The following is a 23,274-nucleotide window of genomic DNA, read 5'->3' as shown; positions in this document are numbered from 1 at the left end:
AGTGGTTTCTGTGAGAAGTATAGGCAGGATGTGTGTTACCCTGTGTGGTTGATTACCCCAAGTTACCCTAAGAGTTAGGCTTACATTATATTCACTGTTTATGCAAGTTTTTTGGGACATACAATTAATCAATAGGATGCTGACTAGTTAAAATATGTACTTTTGGGATCTAGCTAATGATTAGCCCAATGGGGTAAATGCAGATAGGCAACCCCATGCTTCAGCCTATTTATTTATAGCCACTATGCTGCATCATTTTGACTACATGTGATAATGTTTATTGCTAATGGCATACCTGATAATATAAGCTACAGTGGGGAGAACAAGTATTTGATACACTGCCGATTTTGCAGGTTTTCCTACTTACAAAGCATGTAGAGGTCTGTAATTTTTATCATAGGTACACTTCAACTGTGAGAGACGGAATCTAAAACAAAAATCCAGAAAATCACATTGTATGATTTTTAAGTAATTAATTTGCATTTTATTGCATGACATAAGTATTTGATACATCAGAAAAGCAGAACTTAATATTTGGTACAGAAACCTTTGTTTGCAATTACAGAGATCATACGTTTCCTGTAGGTCTTGACCAGGTTTGCACACACTGCAGCAGGGATTTTGGCCCACTCCTCCATACAGACCTTCTCCAGATCCTTCAGGTTTCGGGGCTGTCGCTGGGCAATACGGACTTTCAGCTCCCTCCAAAGATTTTCTATTGGGTTCAGGTCTGGAGACTGGCTAGGCCACTCCAGGACCTTGAGATGCTTCTTACGGAGCCACTCCTTAGTTGCCCTGGCTGTGTGTTTCCGGGTCGTTGTCATGCTGGAAGACCCAGCCACGACCCATCTTCAATGCTCTTACTGAGGGAAGGAGGTTGTTGGCCAAGATCTTGCGATACCTGGCCCCATCCATCCTCCCCTCAATACGGTGCAGTCGTCCTGTCCCCTTGGCAGAAAAGCATCCCCAAAGAATGATGTTTCCACCTCCATGCTTCACGGTTGGGATGGTGTTCTTGGGGTTGTACTCATCCTTCTTCTTCCTCCAAACACGGCGAGTGGAGTTTAGACCAAAAAGCTCTATTTTTGTCTCATCAGACCACATGACCTTCTCCCATTCCTCCTCTGGATCATCCAGATGGTCATTGGCAAACTTCAGACGGGCCTGGACATGCGCTGGCTTGAGCAGGGGGACCTTGCGTGCGCTGCAGGATTTTAATCCATGACGGCGTAGTGTGTTACTAATGGTTTTCTTTGAGACTGTGGTCCCAGCTCTCTTCAGGTCATTGACCAGGTCCTGCAGTGTAGTTCTGGGCTGATCCCTCACCTTCCTCATGATCATTGATGCCCCACGAGGTGAGATCTTGCATGGAGCCCCAGACAGAGGGTGATTGACCGTCATCTTGAACTTCTTCCATTTTCTAATAATTGCGCCAACAGTTGTTGCCTTCTCACCAAGCTGCTTGCCTATTGTCCTGTAGCCCATCCCAGCCTTGTGCAGGTCTACAATTTTATCCCTGATGTCCTTACACGGCTCTCTGGTCTTGGCCATTGTGGAGAGGTTGGAGTCTGTTTGATTGAGTGTGTGGACAGGTGTCTTTTATACAGGTAACGAGTTCAAACAGGTGCAGTTAATACAGGTAATGACTCGAGAACAGGAGGGCTTCTTAAAGAAAAACTAACAGGTCTGTGAGAGCTGGAATTCTTACTGGTTGGTAGGTGATCAAATACTTATGTCATGCAATAAAATGCAAATTAATTACTTAAAAATCATACAATGTGATTTTCTGGATTTTTGATTTAGATTCCGTCTCTCACAGTTGAAGTGTACCTATGATAAAAATTACAGACCTCTACATGCTTTGTAAGTAGGAAAACCTGCAAAATCGGCAGTGTATCAAATACTTGTTCTCCCCACTGTATATGCATGGTCCAATATATTAAGATAATTTTACCAATCTTATTGGGCTCATTTCTGGAGATGGAAATCATGTTTTAGATGGCGTCAGCATCATTTTATTTTAATTCATTTTGGAGTAGAATGTCTTTTTAAAAAGTCACCAGAACTGAGCTTCTTAGTCCTACATATATGTTAACTGGGGGGACCATGGACCCCCTTCTATTGCCACAGAACCTCACTCTCGCACTTTTCTTTTGCAGGTGTTATTCCTTTGTAAATACTGTTATTTGTATATACTGTAAATGATGACGTCGGTGGGCGGAAACCGAGCCCGAGGTAGCTGGGAGCAGCAGACGCAGACAGGCCAGACACAGAGCCAGACACAGCACAAGCAGAGGCCTCAGGTTGGTGCCCTGCTGCTCACACAGGATGTCATGCACTTAGTCACCACACACACTGACTCAACAGCTGATGCATTGGTTTTCATGGTGAAACAACTTGGAAGTGGTTCTGGAAGGTTTTACATTTGGGTGTGTCCCACATGGCACCCTATTTCCTGTAGTGCACTACTTTTGACCAGAGCCCTGTGGTCAAAAGTAGGGCCGGGACGAAACCAGTATTGCGATACGCATTAGTATCATGCAAGGAAACACAACACGAAGCAGATTTAACTTCTTTAGGAAAACAGCCCTAAAGTTGGAAACAAACATGTTGTCATCCAATCAATAGCACACAATATTTTACATACAGCATGTTTTTAAAGGACCAAAGAGACTGGTCTGCTTCGTGTTTTCATTTTTGCCATGGAAAAAACATTGCAATACAGCCCTAGTCAAAAGTAGTGCACCATTTTAGGGAATAGGGTGCCATTTCGGGTGCACCCACTGACCCAACAGCAGATGCTTTAATTTTCATGGTGCAACGCCTTAGTTGGAAGTAGTTCTCAGTGTTTTCCACAGGTACCTGGAGTAGCCAGCCAAATAGAAAAAGTAGCCAGCCAGGCCTCCCCTCGGTTAAACATTTATTTTGCCGCCCGACCTATATTTTGGTGGCCTCTGGTACATTCTAATGCCTTGGTTCCATCTGAAATACACAGCAAAATTATTGAATACTTTTTTAAATCTGGGAGGTAAATTTGATAAATGTGTTGTGATATTGTGTGTAGAAGGACATGACTTTACACTTTTTTATTACTGAAAATGTATGAATTCATTGTTTTGTTAGTAGTTTTGGATATCGCCTAGGCCTATATGATCAGTATACTGAACAAAAACGAAAAACACAACATGTAAAGTGTTGGTCCCATGTTTCATGAGCTAAAATAAAATATCCCAGAAATGTTCCATACTCACAAAAAGCTTATTTCTCTAATTTGTTTATATACCTGTTAGTGAGCATTTTTCCTTTGTCAAAATAATCCATCCACATGACAGCTTCATATCAAGAAGCTGAATAAACCGCATGATCATTACACAGGTGCTGGGGACAATAAAAGGCCACTCTAAAATGTGCAGTTTTGTCACACAACACAATGCCACAGCTGTCTCAAGTTTTGAGGGAGTGTGCAATTGGCATGCTGACCGCAGGAATGTCCACCAGAGTTGTTGCCAGAGAATGTAATGTTAATTTCTCTACCATAAGCCGCCTAGAACGTCGTTTAAGAGAATTTGGCAGTACATCCAACCGGCCTCACAACCGCAGACCACATATATACCCACGCCAGCCCAGGACCTTTACATCTGGCTTCTTCACCTGCGGGATCGTCTGAGACCAGCCAGCTGGACAGATGATGAAACTGTAGGTTTGCACAAGATGATAATTTCTGCACAAACTGTCAGAAACCGTCTCGGGGAAGCTTATCTGCGTGCTCATCGTTCTCATCAGGGTCTTGACCTGACTGCAGTTCGGCGTCGTAACCTTTTTCAGTGGGCAAATGCTCACCTTCGATGGCCACTGGCACACTGGAGAAGTGTGCTCTTCATGGATTAATCCCGGTTTCAACTGTACTGGGCAGATGGCACACAGCGTGTATGGCGTTGTGTGGGTGAGCGGTTTCCTGATGTCAACGTTGTGAACAGAGTGCCCCATGGTGGTGGCGGGGTTATGGTATGGGCAGGCATAAGCTACGGACAACGAACACAATTGCATTTAATCTATGGCAATTTGAATGCATAGAGATACCGTGACGAGATCCTGAGGCCCATTGTTGTGTCATTCATCCGCCGCCATCACCTCATGTTTCAGCATGATAATGCACGGCCCATGTCGCAAGGATCTGTACAAAATTCCTGGAAGCTGAAAATGTCAAAGTTCTTACATGGACTGCATACTCACCAGACGCGTCACCCATTGAGCATGTTTGGGAGGCTCTGGATTGACGTGTACGACAGCGTGTTCCAGTTCCAGCCTATATCCAGCAACTTCGCACAACCATTGAAGAGGAGTGGGGCAATATTCCACAGGCCACAATCAACAGCCAGATCAACTTTATGCAATGGAGATGTTGCGCTGCATGATGGTCACACCAGATACTGACCGGTTTTCTGATCCATGCCCCTACCTTTTATTTTAAGGTATCTGTGACCAACATATGCGTATCTTCATTCCCAGTCATGTGAAATCAATAGATTAAGGCCTAATTGATTTATTTCAATTGACTGATTTCCTTATATGAACTGTAACGCAGTAAAACCTTTGAAATTGTAGCATGTTGCGTTTTATTTTTGTTCAGTGTAAAATAACATTTTATTGACCCATATTTTACCAGGTAAGATGACTGAGAACATGTTCTCTTTTACAACAATGACCTGGGGAATAGTTAAAGTGGGAGGAGAGGGGATGAATGAGCCAATTGGAAGCTGGGATATATGCTCCTAAAAACCAATGACGAGATGGGAGAGGCGGAACTTGCAGCGCAACAAGTGTCAAAAATAGAACAGAGTTCTATTTTAGATCCTGGCTACGCAGACGCTCAAGAGCAGTTTGGATGAAATTATTGAATAACATGTATGTGTACATTTTATTTTGCAACGCTCATGAACGTAACGCGAGCGGTGGGGTCAGCATCTCAGTGGATTTTTGACTCATTGTTACCACTAAGGCTACATTACATGGGACATGCAAATTCGGGGCTATCCGCTGACCTTTTTTAATTTTTTTACAACGAGCACATTTAGGAGCAGACTTTTTTAAAAATATATATTAAGAAATTACAAAGTTAAAATTTTTTGGGGGGTGTTCAATAAAGTGCAATGTACCCTCATATTTGACTGCCTTGAGTGAGACACATGTTAAATTAAATTGTATTGGTCACATACACATATTTAGCAGATGTTATTGCGGGTGTAGGGAAATGCTTGTGTCCCTAGCTCCAACAGTGCAGTAATATCTAACAATTCCCAACAATGCACACCTCAAAGTAAAAGACTGGAATTAAGAAATATATAAATATTAGGACGAGCAATGTCGGAGTGGCTTTGACTAGAATACTGTGTGTGTGTGTGTGAGAGAGATATATATATATATATATATATATATATACATACATACATACATACATACATACAGCTCTGGAAAAAAATTAAGTGACCACTGCACAATTATCAGTTTCTCTGATTTTACTATTTATAGGTACAGTGGGGGAAAAAAGTATTTAGTTAGCCACCAATTGTGCTAGTTCTCCCACTTAAAAAGATGAGAGGCCTGTAATTTTCATCATAGGTACACGTCAACTTTGACAGACAAAATGAAAGAAATACTTTGTTATATACCCTTTGTTGGCAATGACACAAGTCATCACACACTGTTTCTGGTATTTTGGCCCATTCCTCCATGCAGATCTCCTCTAGAGCAGTGATGTTTTGGGGCTGTCGCTGGGCAACATGGACTTTCAACTCCCTCCAAAGATTTTCTATGGGGTTGAGATCTGGAGACTGGCTAGGCCACTCCAGGACCTTGAAATGCTTCTTACGAAGCCACTCCTTCGTTGCCCGGGCGGTGTGTTTGGGATCATTGTCATGCTGAAAGACCCAGCCACGTTTCATCTTCAATGCCCTTGCTGATGGAAGGAGGTTTTCACTCAAAATCTCACGATACATGGACCCATTCATTCTTTCCTTTACACGGATCAGTCGTCCTGGTCCCTTTGCAGAAAAACAGCCCCAAAGCATGATGTTTCCACCCCCATGCTTCACAGTAGGTATGGTGTTCTTTGGATGCAACTCAGCATTCTTTGTCCTCCAAACACAACGAGTTGAGTTTTTACCAAAAAGTTATATGTTGGTTTCATCTGACCATATGACATTCTCCCAATCCTCTTCTGGATCATCCAAATGCACTCTAGCAAACTTCAGACGGGCCTGGACATGTATTGGCTTAAGCAGGGGGAGACGTCTGGCACTGCAGGATTTGAGTCCCTGGCGGCGTAGTGTGTTACTGATGGTAGGCTTTGTTACTTTGGTCCCAGCTCTCTGCAGGTCATTCACTAGGTCCCCCCGTGTGGTTCTGGGATTTTTGCTCACCGTTCTTGTGACCATTTTGACCCCATGGGGTGAGAACTTGCGTGGAGCCCCAGATCGAGGGAGATTATCAGTGGTCTTGTATGTCTTCCATTTCCTAATAATTGCTCCCACAGTTGATTTCTTCAAACCAAGCTGCTTACCTATTGCAGATTCAGTCTTCCCAGCCTGGTGCAGGTCTACAATTTTGTTTCTGGTGTCCTTTGACAGCTCTTTGGTCTTGGCCATAGTGGAGTTTGGAGTGTGACTGTTTGAGGTTGTGGACAGGTGTCTTTTATACTGATAACAAGTTCAAACAGGTGCCATTAATACAGGTAACGAGTGGAGGACAGAGGAACCTCTTAAAGAAGAAGTTACAGGTCTGTGAGAGCCAGAAATCTTGCTTGTTTGTAGGTGACCAAATACTTATTTTCCACCATAATTTGCAAATAAATTCATAAAAAATCCTACAATGTGATTTTCAGGATTTTTTTTCTCAATTTGTCTGTCATAGTTGACGTATACCTATGATGAAAATTACAGGCCTCTCATCTTTTTAAGTGGGAGAACTTGCACAATTGGTGGCTGACTAAATACTTTTTTTTCCCCACTGTATGTGTTTGGGTAAAATTGTACTTTTTTTTTTTTATTCTAGAAACTACTGACAACAATTCTCCCAAATTCCAAATAAAGAATATTGTCGTTTAAATAAGTTACAAATAACGCTAAGAAACACACATGATAGCACAATTGGTTAGGAGCCCGTAAAACGGCAGCCATCTCCTACGGCGCCATTATAGATGTCTCTCTGGAAGGAGATTCTCACCCTGAGCTCATCTACTTTATTGTCCAGGGGCTGAACATTTAGTGAGTAATATACACTGCTCAAAAAAAATAAAGGGAACACTAAAATAACACATCCTAGATCTGAATGGATGAAATAATCTTATGAAATACTTTCTTCTTTACATAGTTGAATGTGCTGACAACAAAATCACACATGAATCAATGGAAATAAAATTTATCAACCCATGGAGGTCTGGATTTGGAGTCACCCTCAAAATTAAAGTGGAAAACCACACTACAGGCTGATCCAACTTTGATGTAATGTCCTTAAAACAAGTCAAAATGAGGCTCAGTAGTGTGTGTGGCCTCCACGTGCCTGTATGACCTCACTACAACGCCTGGGCAAGCTCCTGATGAGGTGACGGATGGTCTCCTGAGGGATCTCCTCCCAGACCTGGACTAAAGCGTCCGCCGACTCCTGGACAGTCTGTGGTGCAACGTGGCGTTGGTGGATGGAGCGAGACATGATGTCCCAGATGTGCTCAATTGGATTCAGGTCTGGAGAACGGGCGGGCCAGTCCATAGCATCAATGCCTTCCTCTTGCAGGAACTGCTGACACACTCCAGCCACATGAGGTCTAGCATTGTCTTGCATTAGGAGGAACCCAGGGCCAACCGCACCAGCATATGGTCTCACAAGGGGTCTGAGGATCTCATCTCGGTACCTAATGGCAGTCAGGCTACCTCTGGCGAGCACATGGAGGGCTGTGCGGCCCCCCAAAGAAATGCCACCCCACACCATGACTGACCCACCGCCAAACCGGTCATGCTGGAGGATGTTGCAGGCAGCAGAACGTTCTCCACGGCGTCTCCAGACTGTCACGTCTGTCACATGTGCTCAGTGTGAACCTGCTTTCATCTGTGAAGAGCACAGGGCGCCAGTGGCGAATTTGCCAATCTTGGTGTTCTCTGGCAAATGCCAAACGTCCTGCACGGTGTTGGGCTGTAAGCACAACCCCCCACCTGTGGACGTCGGGCCCTCATACCACCCTCATGGAGTCTGTTTCTGACCGTTTGAGCAGACACATGCACATTTGTGGCCTGCTGGAGGTCATTTTGCAGGGCTCTGGCAGTGCTCCTCCTGCTCCTCCTTGCACAAAGGCGGAGGTAGCGGTCCTGCTGCTGGGTTGTTGCCCTCCTACGGCCTCCTGATGTACTGGCCTGTCTCCTGGTAGCGCCTCCATGCTCTGGACACTACGCTGACAGACACAGCAAACCTTCTTGCCACAGCTCGCATTGATGTGCCATCCTGGATGAGCTGCACTACCTGAGCCACTTGTGTGGGTTGTAGACTCCGTCTCATGCTACCGCTAGAGTGAAAGCACCGCCAGCATTCAAAAGTGACCAAAACATCAGCCAGGAAGCATAGGAACTGAGAAGTGGTCTGTGGTCACCACCTGCAAAACCAGTCCTTTATTGGGGGTGTCTTGCTAATTGCCTATATTTTCCACCTGTTGTCTATTCCATTTGCACAACAGCATGTGAAATGTATTGTCAATCAGTGTTGCTTCCTAAGTGGACAGTTTGATTTCACAGAAGTGTGATTGACTTGGAGTTACATTGTGTTTAAGTGTTCCCTTCATTTTTTTTGAGCAGTGTACTTTGAAGCGGTGGATGGTGTGCACTCCTCCAGATTCGGACTAGAAGTCCACTCCGAATACCTCTGGGATAAGTTAAATTACCTTGGGGTGTATGAACAAAGGATCCAATTCTGGAAAGTAGTATTTCTGGTCTGAATGCTGGCGATTTACCGGCTCTCTGATATCCAGTAGTTATTTCATGCTGTATGTAATGACACAAACGTTCTGGGTTAATAATGTAAGAAATAACACAAAAAATACTGCGAAGTTGCTTAGGAGCTAGAACCAGAGCTGACATGTCATGTCTTTTGGCACCGTCTTAGACATGTCTGACAGAGATGAGTCTCTTACATCCCTTTTGCTAGTAGCGGTTGAGCAAGCTCAAACTAACAAGGACAGTCACACTTTAGTAGACTTTCGGGTAAATTCGACCAACTTCTATGCCTGTGCACTTCTAAAAATGAATCTTTCAGCACTTCACTGTTGCTGCATGCGAGTTGGTGTGTGTGTATATATAGGACTATAGTTCTTTGCACAGAAATAAATGGTTCTTTGTGTGATTAGCTACCAGCTATGAAAAAAAACGGCACAAATATTCTAAATAGCTACGGCAGAAATTTGTTTTGGCTAGAAATCATAACACTCATACTTGCTCATACTTTTTCAGTTCGCACACATTTTAAGGCATTCGGAAAGTATTCAGACCCCTTGACCTTTTCCACATTTTGTTACGTTACAGCCTTATTTAAAAATGGACTAAATAGTTGTTTTTTCAAATCAATCTACACACAATAGCCCATTATGACAAGGCAAAAACTGGGTTTTAAAAATGTTTGCAAATATATTAAAAATAAAAAAACTGACATTTACATAATTATTCAGACCCTTTACTCAGTACTTTGTTGAAGCACCTTTGGCAGCGATTACAGCCTGTAGTCTTCTTGGGTATGACGCTACAAGAGTGAGAGTCCTTTAGGTGCCTTTTGGCAAACTCCAAGCGGGCTGTCATGCCTTTTACTGAGGAGTGGCTTCCGTCTGGCTACTACCTTGATTGGTGGAGTGCTGCAGAGATGGTTGTCCTTCTGGAAGGTTCTCCCATCTCCACAGAGGAACTCTGTCAGAGTATCCATCGGGTTCTTGGTCACCTTCCTGACCAAGGCCCTTCTCCCCGGATTGGCCAGGTGGCAAGCTCTAGGAAGAGTCTTGGTGGTTTCAAACTGCTTCCATTTAAGAATGATGGAGGCCACGTTGTTCTTGGGGACCTTCAATGCTGCAGAATTTTTTTTGGTACCCTTCCCCAGATCTGTGCCTCGACACAATCCTGTCTTGGAGTTCTACAGACAATTCCTTCAACCTCATGGCATGGTTTTTGCTCTGACATGCTCTGTCAACTGTGGGACCTTATAGACAGGTGTGTGCCTTTCCAAATCATGTCCAATCAATTGAATATACCACAGGTGGACTCCAAGTTGTAGAAACATCTCAAGAATTATCAATGGAAACAGGATGCACATGAGCTCAATTTCGAGTCTCATAGCAAAGGGTCTGAGTACTTATGCAAGTATTTCTGTTTTTTATTTAGAATACATTTGTAAACCAGCAGTGTTTTGCTGTCATCACTAGGTTTGTGACTGACAGGGCGGCAGAGTTCTGGACGATTTTATGTTGTCAGGATCACCCACTTGTGGAATTGTATGACTTGGGGCTCTATCCAATCTGTGTCGCTGAACGTTAGATTGTGCGTTAGAAATGTAAAGGTCATTTCTGATTAAGCAGTCATGCAGCGTTTACCGTGAATGCGGTCTCCGCTAACGCAGGAATATTGCCTTTAAATTTCACTCACACGGTAACTCTAAACTACCGTGATACGGATTGAATAGAACCGTTATTGTTTGTTTGATAGTGAAAAGCTAAAGGTGGTACCGAATCAATACTTAATGGGTGGATAAGACTGTCATTGAGATTTACAGAAGAGCCACTTTTAAACGACTTTGGTGACTCAGAAGTTGATGTTCCACCCTTTTTCCACACAGGCCACTGCTGAGCAGATCCGACTCGCGCAGATGATTTCGGACCACAATGATGCTGACTTTGAGGAGAAAGTCAAGCAGGTGAGAACATGGCTCGCCCTTCATCACATGTAGCATCCCACTGCACTTTTAGACCTTTTTTGCTGCCTGAAGGGAGGTCCGTTACATTGGTGTACATTTCAAAGAGATCTAGTATTGTCTGAGGGTTTCCATTTGAGGAAAATGTGGCGCCAGACAACGTGTCCGGGAAGATTTTAATTTACCAACCATTTGAGAAATGTACTTGACCCATATGCATTTGGTGCATACCCATTAAGGCGTCCGCCCACTGTGCTCAGAATGATAAATCACATTTAGATTATGGTAATGCATCTTAACAGAACATGCAAGTCCAATTTGCGGTAGAGAAGAGCGCACCTGGGAAAACACCATTCTAAACAGCGCACCTGATAGCGGTTCCATATGTGACAGATGAAAATCTCTGTTAGAAACTTAGAGGGGGAATCTAAAGATGCAACAGCTAGGATGGGTTGCTAATATGACTAGGCTTGTGCCTTTGGCTTCTAGACAATGAAAAAAGTTGATAAGAACCAGTAGAACATGAGAGATGGCATAGTTATGGGTCCAATAGGGAACTAAATAGAAATACATTTGCCAATGTTATATAATTACTCCTGTCTATACAGAAATAAGTCATTCAGAATACTTCACCAGAAAGTATGTCTTAGCCAAAGAGGAATCGAGTATCATTAGCTTCTTTAAAAAAATAGCTGTGGATTGTTTAAAGTCACAAGCTCGTGGGCCTATGCCTGTTTGAGAAGCCCTCAATTTGGGCAGCGCACGTGGCAATAGGCCTAGCTCATTGAGTTGCGAATGTCAGTAAAAAGCATCTAAAACATGTGTGAAGATAATCTCTTGAGTATAATTTTAAAATGTTGAGACAAGAAGGGGAGTGGTGTGTGGCAGAATTGCTCAGCTCCCGCCAATTCTTGCGCTTTCATTGTTTCATTGTGCGAATTGTTTGCCCTTGATTTTTGTTTTGATCAATTCCCCATTACATATGTCACCAGGAGTAAATGTACCGTTAATCCCCGTAATTTGGTTACATTAATTTCTCGTAATGCATGTTAGCCAATTACCGTTCTCATTCTGAGGGGAAACGTTGTTTGCAGTATTCACAACCTGCTACACTTGTGATAAACCAGTTTTGGTTTATTTCAGAACCCTCATCTACGAGATTTGTAAAAAAAGAAAAATGCGCCTGAACACGCATAGAAGTACCTGGCCTGCTGCACGGAAATGTAGGGAATGTTTTATTATTTTTATTTTTATACATGCATTGCGAATGATATATTAAAACTATAGTTCCTCACAGTAAGCTATTTGAATAATCTTTACAGCAATCTCCCTCTCGATAATCACCAATCGGTGTGAAAGAGCAATGGAAGCCTACTGCTGCATTTCCATTCTCTCTTATCTTTAGCCGCCAATGGATCACAGGGACTCAATGTGTCCATATGGCAGAAGCTGGTGATCTCGCATTAGTTGACTTTTAGATTTGTATCATTTTGATTCAGATTTTTATGATTAACCACATGACAATACTTTTGAGAAACAAAAACAATATTATTGAAATGAAAATGTACATATGAAAATCATAACTGGCAATTGTGAGCTTCCCCAAACTTGAAACTCACGCGCGCCTATGAAGTCTTTATAAAAGAATTGCCTCCACATTTCCATGGTTGGATTTTACCTATAGGGTACTTTGAAGCAAGGGAAGACATACCTCATAATATGAAATAAAACATTCAGGTTTCAAACAATTTAAAGTGTTTTCAAAATGCATACTGCCTCCAGCTCACATTGTAAAGTGGTGGGTGATGAGCTGATAGCCTGTTGCCTGCACTTGAATTGTCAATATGCTTATAAAAGCACATGTTTTACGCTAGCAGCAACCAGCTGAAGAAATCCTGCTCAAAATAGGCTCTGTGTGCGTATGATAGTTGTTGGATAAATAAGATGCATGATGACTAACGAAATTACACAGGACAATTTTTAATTCCACTAAATTATGCAAATGAACCTATAGACCTATAAGCATGATGGTCAAATGTATTTCCATCGACTGGTATTTCCATCAATGAATAAAGCATTGCGATTTATTTTTTCTCGCAGACATTTTGGCCGCCAACTGTTTTATTTATCGACCTTTAATTTATTGGCCAAAAGCAGCCAAATGCCAGCTAACGGAAACCCTGTAGTGTCCTCACTTGTAGCGTCAAACCACCTTTAGCCTCTTTTGCTCTGGTCTGCTAACTAGAGCTTAGCTTTACTTCACTGCTTGAAGTATAAATGCATAAAAGAAGCGTTCCTTAACACTCTGGGGAATTGGCCTATGTGGATGTTGAAACGGAACAATTAGGAGATTATGGGAAATTATTAGACAAGTTGAGGACACAACAGGTTCACCTGACACAAGACTGAATCCAAACGTTGTATTTACATTTTTAGTCATTTAGCAGACGCTCTTATCCAGAGCGACTTACAGTTAGTAAATACATATTATTTTTTTATACTGGCCCCCCGTGGGAATCGAACCCACAACCCTGGCGTTGCAAACACCATGCTCTATCAACTGAGCTACATCCCTGCCGGCCATTCCCGGCAGGGTAATTTCAATGTACTTTTATTACTCAAAGAAGAGTCTTCAACTGTAAGGTGCTTTTTTTGAGCTGTCCTAGCTGTGCGGGTGAGGAACTAGAGCAAGCACACTTGTAGTTTTGTTTGGAACACAACCCTACATCCCTGGAATCACACCTATTACTTTTTACTCAATCCAAAAACGGACGATTTTAAATCGGGTCAGGTGGGCATGTTCTGTTGAAAGCTTGTTCTGTTGCCAATATGACTAAGTTATAAAATACAGTCTTACAGTGTTAGGCTTTCACAAAGCAATTCAGAGATACTGATTGTAATTTTGGTGCGCATAGGAGTCATGAGTGCATTCAGGTGTGCGTTCCGTGGCATTTTTTTCTTCACAATAGACAAACAGGCTCATTCTATTCAGAACAACCCAGGGTATGATGCCATGTCATCTTGTAACTGTACATCAGACATAGTAATGATAAATGTTGACAATGTGTATGGCATGAGTTTAATGATATGGAAATGTGAAGTGCACATTTGGACGGGTGTTTGGCTTGTTTGTATTACATCAAAGTGGTATTTGTTATAATAGTATTGTCTCTCAAAATACATAGAGTCCTCTTAATTTACAGCACTTCCCTCATTCGGACAACAAAAAAGTGCAAATGTTACCCAATTAGCAGGAGGGATGTGGGCAACTTCTTGTCGCATGTGTTGTTCAAGTTCAGAACTTCTGTCAGTCAAAATCCATATAGCACTGTGAAGCATAGAGCCTGAGCTCTGACGTAATTTATAGCATGTTACTGTACAGCCACTGCGTTCCAATTTAGGTGCTTATCAGTGCCCAAATCTGCCATTTTCAACCCGTATATCGGTACGAGTGTAAAGGGTTACATTGCAATATACTCACTGAAGATTTTCATCCGTTTCCCCCGTCCAGCTGATTGACATCACAGGCAAGGACCAGGATGAGTCCATGATCGCGCTGCACGACTGCAACGGAGATGTCAACAGAGCCATCAACGTGTTGCTGGAGGGTAGCCCAGATACTGTGAGTTTTTCCTGTGTCAAGGCTTAGTAGTTGGGCCAAAGGGAGAGAGTAAACACGGTTACCCATCTAGCTCACTACAGGGCGAATCCTAACTTCCACTTAAGTCTAATTTTAATTTAGTCATGCATTCATGTCAGTGGGAGACTAAGTAAAAATTTGACTTAAGTGGAAGTTAGGATTCGCCCCTAACATAATCAAACTGAACCCTCTCGGTCACCTCACCTGTCTTCTCAGGATTCTTGGGAGATGGTGGGGAAGAAGAAAGGAGTGTCTGGTCAGAAGGAGCCTGGCCAGGCCGAGACCGGAGAGGAAGGAAAGGAGAACAGGGAGAGGGGAACAGAGAGGGACGTGGCACGTCGTCGAGGTGGGGCCCCACGCAGGGGCCGAGGGGCCAGCAGGGGACGAGAGTGTGAGTAGAGATCACATGCCTTTGCATTAGGGTCATGGGAAGTGACACTGGCACACCAGTGTAGACCCTTTGTAGCTCCTGCCCTTGTCAAACCTAATTTCTTGGCCTACATTTCTTGACTCCACATGCATCTGTTTTCCCTCACTACCTCTAATGCACGTTCCCTCCTCTCAGTCCGTGGACAGGAGAATGGTCTGGATGGAGGAAAGGCTGCTGGGATAGCAGGCAGGGGCACAGAGCGAGGCCACAGGGGGAGAGGCAGAGGAAGAGGTAAGTCTCTCCACTATATACAGTGCATTCGGAAAGTATTCAGACCCCTTGACATTTTCCGCATTATGTTACAGCCTAATTCAAAAATTGATTAAATCGTTTTTTCCCCTCATCAATCTACACACAATACCCCATAATGCCAAAGCAAAAACAGGTTTTTATCAATTTTAGCAAATATTACATTTACATAAGTATTCAGACCCTTTACTCAGTACTTTGTTGAAGCACCTTTGGCAGCGATTACAGCCTCGAGTCTTCTTGGGTATGACGCTACAAGCTTGGCACACCTTTATTTGGGGAGTTTCTCCCATTCTTCTCTGCAGATCCTCTCAAGCTCTGTCAGGTTGGATGGGGAGCGTCGCTGCACAGCTATTTTCAGGTCTTTCCAGAGATGTTCAATCGGGTTCAGGTCCGGGTTCTGGCTGGGCCACTCCAGGACATTCAGAGACTTGTCCTGAAGCCACTCCTGCGATGTTTTGCCTGTGTCCTTAGGGTTGTTGTCCTGTTGGAAGGTGAACTGTCGCCCCAGTCTGAGGTCCTGAGCACTCTGGAGCAGGTTTTCATCGAGGATCTCTCTGTACTTCGCTCCATTCATCTTTCCCTCGATCCTGACTAGTCTCCCAGTCCCTGCCGCTGAAAAACATCCCCACAGCATGATACTGCCACCACCATCCTTCACCGTGCCAGGTTTCCTCCAGACGTGACGCTTGGCATTCAGGCCAAAGAGTTCAATCTTGGTTTCATCAGACCAGAGAATCTTGTTTCTCATGGTCTAAGAGTCCTTTAGGTGCCTTTTGGCAAACTCCATGTGGGCTGTCATGTGCCTTTTACAGTGGAGAGGCTTCCGTCTGGCCACTCTACCATAATGGCCTGATTGGTGGAGTGCTGCAGAGGAACTCTGGAGCTCTGTCAGAGTGACCATTGGGTTCTTGGTCACCTCCCTGACCAAAGCCCTTCTCCCCAGATTGCTCAGTTTGGCCGGGCGGCCAGCTCTAAGAGTCTTGGTGGTTCCAAACTTCTTCTATTTAAGAATGATGGAGGCCACCGTGTTCTTGGGGACCTTCAATGCTGCAGATATTTTTTGGGACCCTTCCCCAGATCTGTGCCTCGACACAATCCTGTCTCGGAGCTCTACGGACAATTCCTTCGACCTCATGGCTTGGTTTTTCCTCTCACATACACGGACAACTGAAGGACCTTATATAGACAGGTGTGTGCCTTTCCAAATCATGTCCAATCAATTGAATTTACCACAGTTGGACTCCAATCAAGTTGTAGAAACATCTCTCAAGGATGATCAATGGAAACAGGATGCACCTGAGCTCAATTCCGAGTCTCATATCAAAGGGTCTGAATACTTATGTAAATAAAGTATTTTTGTCTTATTTTTAATACATTTGTAAAAAATTCTTACCCTGTTTTTGTGGGGTATTGTGTGTAGATTGAGGATTTGTATTTATTTAATCCAGTTTAGAATAAGGCTATAACGTAACAATGTGGAAAAAGGGACGGGGTCTGAATACTTTCCACTGTAATATGGCCTGTTGAAAGAATAGTAGTTTCCATGGGTTTCGGTGTGAAGAGCTGTTGGTTGGACTCCTGAAACAAGGTCTCAACATAAACTAAGGCTAATGCCCCCTCGAGTGTCAAAACAAAGATGTCATAGCATTTCAGGGCTCCAGACTAACCTTTTACCCTGGTGGCACTGGTGCCACTAACTTTTTCAGTTGGTGGCACCAGCCCATGATTTTTGTCGCATCAAAAAAAAAAAAATTCGTCACACAATATAAATAATTGGTTCTTACAAAGTCACTCCCAGTTTTGTATTAAGTGTAAATACACTACTGAGATGGTATTCAATATATTTTTATGTGCACCCTAATCTCGTGATTGTCATTACATTTTGGGTTGACAATTAGGCTGTTATATTTTAATATCAAAATAGGGCTCCAAAATGTTCTTATTTTTTGTTGTTGATTAATTTGCCTACATCTTTATGTGCACTAATATCACAGGCTGATTTAAATTTGGGGCTAATTCAACACCTGAGAAAGTGAACTCAAAACACATTAGCTAGATATAACTCTAAATATAATACCTACTGGTAGTAGCAATGTATTAATCTAACGGTACATTTGAGGCATGTTATATTTAAGCAATGAGGCTTATATGCACTCGCGATGTCCTGTGCGCATTTTGCATGCTCCGTAGCTCAACGACATATCAGATATCTTGATTGTAAAACCATGTGCTATTTGCTCAATATTGATGTATTACAATAATGTACTTTACGGTTTCACCAAATCATGGTTTTAGCTGCCAAAAAAATAAGACTTTGGAATGAGGTGACCAGGTAGAATGTGCAGCTTGCACCAATTCCACCAAATAAACATTTTACTCTCACAGCCAAATAAATGGTTGCAGTCTGGAGCCCTGCATTCTATTTCAGTTGTAGGGCGCGCGATAACATGCTTAATGTGCATTCAAGCCGGCAAATGTTCCACAAGGGACAATGCATTGTATTTTCTGTAGTTATGTTTTTGTCAATAGTGTAACTTGTCTCTCTCTCTCTAGGGGGAGAGCGGGAGCGAGGCAGGCGAGGGGGCAGGTTTTCAGCGCAGGGCATGGGGTAAGTGAACACCTGTGCTGCTCACAGAGAGGGATTTATGTTCCCTCTTACCTGTTGCCATGGTCACCAGAGAGCAGGACCTCAGCCTATTGTTGAGGCTTAATACATTGGCCAAATCATGTTGAAATGCGAGGGCTGTACATAAACCCTTACGTAACTCCACTGAGCTCTTTTGTCTCTGAATAACAGTCAAATATAGATAGACCCACACCATATCTGTAACTCAATGGGTGGGCATTGAGATTGTTGCACATAGGGTTCTGCTCTGTGTCTCTGGCATATGGTGTGTTCTAGTTCCTTGTCCTTCCGTTTGGGTTAAATGGGGCACAGGTTTGTGTGCGTGAGTTGTATGTTTTGTCTGTCAGAATGCATTGTCTCACCTAACCCTGGTCATTGAGTGCCCTAGATGTCATCACATAGGAAGTGGTTAGGCCTATATACTATATAATTGCTTTGACGATGCTCACAGTGACAAGATTGTAAACAGCCCTTTAAACCAGCTTTGATATTGAGTAGTATCAAATTCACTCTACATAAGACATATTAGTGTATCTTGTATATCACTTTGTATTTCATTATAATGAACACTTAGTTGGCAATATAATTCCTCCTAGGTGTTAGGACTAGCATTAAGCCCCAGTGAGATGACACAGCCTACTATTTCTAGGGTTGTCAAAGACCAGGCTTTGTGGGGTTTAGATGAGTGGGCGCTGCTAGTGTGGGCTCTTTCCAAGGGGGTGCAAAAACGATTTCTCAAAGTAGGGCTGGACGATATGGCCTAAAAATCATATCTACATTTTTTCCAAACTTATGGGCGATTTCTGTATATACACTGCTCAAAAAAATAAAGGGAACACTTAAACAACACAATGTAACTCCAAGTCAATCACACTTCTGTGAAATCAAACTGTCCACTTAGGAAGCAACACTGATTGACAATACATTTCACATGCTGTTGTGCAAATGGAATAGACAACAGGTAGAAATTATAGGCAATTAGCAAGACACCCCCAATAAAGGACTGGTTTTGCAGGTGGTGACCACAGACCACTTCTCAGTTCCTATGCTTCCTGGCTGATGTTTTGGTCACTTTTGAATGCTGGCGGTGGTTTCACTCTAGTGGTAGCATGAGACGGAGTCTACAACCCACACAAGTGGCTCAGGTAGTGCAGCTCATCCAGAATGGCACATCAATGCGAGCTGTGGCAAGAAGGTTTGCTGTGTCTGTCAGCGTAGTGTCCAGAGCATGGAGGCGCTACCAGGAGACAGGCCAGTACATCAGGAGACGTGGAGGAGGGCGTAGCAGGGCAACAACCCAGCAGCAGGACCGCTACCTCCGCCTTTGTGCAAGGAGGAGCAGGAGGAGCACTGCCAGAGCCCTGCAAAATGACCTCCAGCAGGCCACAAATGTGCATGTGTCTGCTCAAACGGTCAGAAACAGACTCCATGAGGGTGGTATGAGGGCCCGACGTCCACAGGTGGGGGTTGTGCTTACAGCCCAACACCGTGCAGGACCGAGATGAGATCCTCAGACCCCTTGTGAGACCATATGCTGGTGCGGTTGGCTCTGGGTTCCTCCTAATGCAAGACAATGCTAGACCTCATGTGGCTGGAGTGTGTCAGCAGTTCCTGCAAGAGGAAGGCATTGATGCTATGGACCGCCCGTTCCCCAGACCTGAATCCAATTGAGCACATCTGGGACATCATGTCTCGCTCCATCCACCAACGCCATGTTGCACCACAGACTGTCCAGGAGTTGGCGGATGCTTTAGTCCAGGTCTGGGAGGAGATCCCTCAGGAGACCATCCGCCACCTCATCAGGAGCATGCCCAGGCTTTGTAGGGAGGTCATACAGGCACGTGGAGGCCACACACACTACTGAGCCTCATTTTGACTTGTTTTAAGGACATTACATCAAAGTTGGATCAGCCTGTAGTGTGGTTTTCCACTTTAATTTTGAGGGTGACTCCAAATCCAGACCTCCATGGGTTGATAAATTTGATTTCCATTGATAATTTTTGTGATTTTGTTGTCAGCACATTCAACTATGTAAAGAAAAAAAGTATTTAATAAGATTATTTCATTCATTCAGATCTAGGATGTGTTGTTTAAGTGTTCCCTTTATTTTTTTGAGCAGTGTAGATAGAGTATATGTGTGTGTACACCCCTTCAAATGTGTGGATTCGGCCATATCAGCAACACCCGTTGCTGACAGGTGTATAAAATCAAGCACACCGCCATGCAATCTCCATAGACAAACAATGGCCTTACTGAAGAGCTCAGTGACTTTCGACGTGGCACCGTCGTAGGATGCCACCTTTCCAACAGGTACATTCGTAACATTTCTGCCCTGCTAGAGCTGCCCCGGCCAACTAAGTGCTGTTATTGTGAAGTGGAAACGTCTAGGAGCAACAACTGTTCAGCCACGAAGTGGTAGGCCACACAAGCTCACGGAACGGGACCACTGAGTGCTGAAGCGCGTAGTGCGTGAAATCTTCTGTCCTCGGTTGCAACACTCACTACCTTGGTCCAAACTGCCTCTGGAAGCAACGTCAGCACAATAACTGTTAGTCGGGAGCTTCATGAAATGGGTTTCCATGGCCGAGCAGCTGCACACAAGCCTAAGATCACCATGCGCAATGCCAAGCGTCGGCTGGAGTGGTGTAAAGCTCGCTGCCATTGGACTCTGGAGCAGTGGAAACGCATTCTCTGGAGTGCTGAATCACGCTTCACCATCTGGCAGTCCGATGGACGACTCTGGGTTTGGTGAATGCCAGGAGAACGCTACCTGCCCCAATGCATAGTGCCAACTGTCAAGTTTGGTGGAGGAGGAATAATGGTCTTGGGCTGTTTTTTTTTCACGGTTAGGGCTAGGCCCCTTAGTTCCAGTGAAGGGAAATCTTAAAGCTACAGCATACAATGACATTCTAGACGATTCTGTGCTTCCAACTTTGTGGCAACAGTTTGGGGAAGGCCCTTTCCTGTTTCAGCATGACAATGCCCCTGTGCACAAAGCGAGGTCCATACTGAAATGGTTTGTCATTCGGTGTGGAAGAACTTGACTGGCCTGCACAGAGCCCTGACCTCAAACCCATTGAACACCTTTGGGATTAATTGGAACGCCGACTGCGAGCCGGGACTAATCGCCCAACATCAGTGCCCGACCTCACTAATGGTCTTGTGGCTGAATGGACACAAGTCCCCGCAGCAATGTTCCAACATCTGGTGGACAGCCTTCCCAGAAGAGTGGAGACTGTTTATAGGAGCAAAGGGGGGACCAACTCTTAGACAGCTAGCACCCGAGCTGGCGCAGCGGTCTAAGGCACTGCATCTCAGTGCTTGAGGCGTCACTACAGACCCCCTGGTTCGATTCCAGGCTGTATCACAACCGGCCGTGATTGGGAGTCTCATAGGGCGGCGCACAATTGGCCCAGCATCGTCCGGGTTTGGCCGGTGTAGGCCGTCATTGTAAATAAGAATATGTTCTTAACTGACTTGCCTAGTTAAATAACGGTTAAATAAATAAAAAATTAATTAAAAAGTCTGTAGCTAAAATGTTGCTAGCGTACATGGTACTGCAATGCTGCGCGTGACAAACTGAGCATTAATTTTCAAAATGTTCATTGATACACTCATCTTAGTACGGTCTGTTCTAAAATGTGGGAGTTGAGACCTAAAAAGGGTGTCGTTACAAAGGTTTCGTTTCCTCTAGAGTAAAATGTCTAATGGTTTTTTGGTGTCCATATGACCGATTTTTAAAATATATATTTTTTTACCAAACCTCAAATGCAAATAGCGTGTTGAAACTGCTTGTCAGAGAGGAAGAAGTGATCTTTAGTTTCTTTGTTGTTGTGGGTGGCAGGGGGAGGAGCTTGGAGTCTGTGTGCGAGTGGGAAGGTGCACAGAAGGAGCGAAGGAGATATCTTTTTTTTTTCGTGTTACTTGCGATACCGGCATTTGAAACATTGCGCTAAAACATACATTCAAATTAATAATATATATCGCCCAGCCCTACCTCAGACAAACCTGCATGTTAATTTCATCCCTTTGAAATAATTAAGTCATTTATCTCCGACGCACCTGGTTTGTTGGACATGAAAGAAAGATGAGCTGATCATAGAATACTAAATAAAGAAGAAAAAAATACTTAAGTCCTTAACTTGTTTCAACTTGTAAATATTATCTTAATGTTCTACGGTTTAATAGGGAGACGTTAGAGGAGAGGGGGCAATGCCTTTGCGGTGGCAGAACGGCTTGTGTATGTGTGCGCAAGTTTGGCTTTGTCCGGATAGCCTCTAACCTGGAGCGTGAGTGAGCCAGCGCCATAGGCTTGCATAGATGGACAGCCAGGCAGTTTGTTGCGTTGTCCCCAACATGTCTCTCTCTTAGGGTGTGTCGCTTCCGCTGCTGCTCTTGTGTGGCCTTTGGGAGCCTGTGTTTGCAGTTTGCATGAGTGTGTTCTGTTGGTTCTAACTGTGCATCCTGTCCTGATCATAATGCAATTATTGTTACTTATGGAACACAGTTTTCAGTTTGAGTGTTTGTTTGGCAGCCCTGTTTCCCCTTTGTTAGTGTACCAGCTACACCTATAGAAAGTGACTGCCCCAACAATGTAGTGCTCAGATAATGTGTGTTGCAGAAGTGTGAGTGTAGTAACTTGTCCATGCATGTGATTTCCTTACATTCCTCTGTAAAATAATGAATAGTCTAAAACCACACACTGCATCCCCCACTGTCCCCGTTGTGCTGCTTGTAATCGTTGCTGTTGTTTTTCCTCTAAAGCCAGATTGATAAGGGGCCCAGATATGATTTTTCAGGAGAAGAGAGGTGAGTGCACCACCACTGGTGTGTCAATCTTGCTATCTGTTGGGGGGGAACATTCTGCCAAATGCCACAAGAGAGAGGAGGATGGAGATAGACACACAGGAAGCAGGGTATCAGGGCAGACTAAACCGAAATGACATGCACCCTGGTAACACGATATGGAATTAAATGACAGCTGTCTTTTGAACGTCGAGGGTAAACCTGTTCACACAAGCCCCATTAGAAATCATATCAAGTGTATTGGTTGTGTACACAGTTGAGGGGGGAAAAACTATTTCATCCATTTTAGAATAAGGCTGTAACGTAACAATGTGGAAAAAGTCAAGGGGTCTGAATACTTTCCGAATGCACTGTAAATAAATATGCAGTGTATAAACACTAACTAAAATGCAATGTACAGTAGTGCAAATATTAGAATAAGCTATGTTGGGTGACCAGTGGCTCACTCAACAGTCCCTCCCTGCCAATTTACAGCACCCCTGTTATTGTTGGTTCTCATCGGGAGCTAGTCAAACGTGAATAGTCTGAATTCCAGTCAGATCCTGGAAACTTCTGAAGTCAGTCTAAACTGCACTAGGTTGTAGTGCACTG

General features: G+C 43.8%; 1 protein-coding gene across 10 annotated transcripts in view; it reads left to right on the top strand.

The window, feature by feature from the left end:
• The window catches only part of ubap2l (ubiquitin associated protein 2-like), an 84,156-nt gene that overhangs the window by 4,873 nt on the left and 56,009 nt on the right, over nucleotides 1–23,274 (top strand). For 7 of the 10 annotated variants that reach the window (XM_045226288.1, XM_045226294.1, XM_045226290.1 and 4 more), the window contains exons 2-8: nucleotides 2,160–2,303; nucleotides 10,855–10,932; nucleotides 14,441–14,551; nucleotides 14,786–14,960; nucleotides 15,135–15,230; nucleotides 17,805–17,859; nucleotides 22,642–22,686. In XM_045226288.1, the coding sequence (XP_045082223.1) occupies nucleotides 2,202–2,303; nucleotides 10,855–10,932; nucleotides 14,441–14,551; nucleotides 14,786–14,960; nucleotides 15,135–15,230; nucleotides 17,805–17,859; nucleotides 22,642–22,686 (662 nt within the window). In that variant the 5' untranslated portion in view covers nucleotides 2,160–2,201. The remainder of the gene's footprint in view (nucleotides 1–2,159; nucleotides 2,304–10,854; nucleotides 10,933–14,440; nucleotides 14,552–14,785; nucleotides 14,961–15,134; nucleotides 15,231–17,804; nucleotides 17,860–22,641; nucleotides 22,687–23,274) is intronic. The other 3 variants (XM_045226296.1, XM_045226291.1, XM_045226295.1) reach the window with 1 other exon arrangement.

The sequence above is a fragment of the Coregonus clupeaformis genome, chromosome 17 (assembly GCF_020615455.1).
Source record: "Coregonus clupeaformis isolate EN_2021a chromosome 17, ASM2061545v1, whole genome shotgun sequence".
Lineage (NCBI taxonomy): Eukaryota > Metazoa > Chordata > Actinopteri > Salmoniformes > Salmonidae > Coregonus > Coregonus clupeaformis.
Note: the sequence above shows the minus strand (reverse complement) of the source record. Positions and strands in the feature narration are given on the sequence as shown.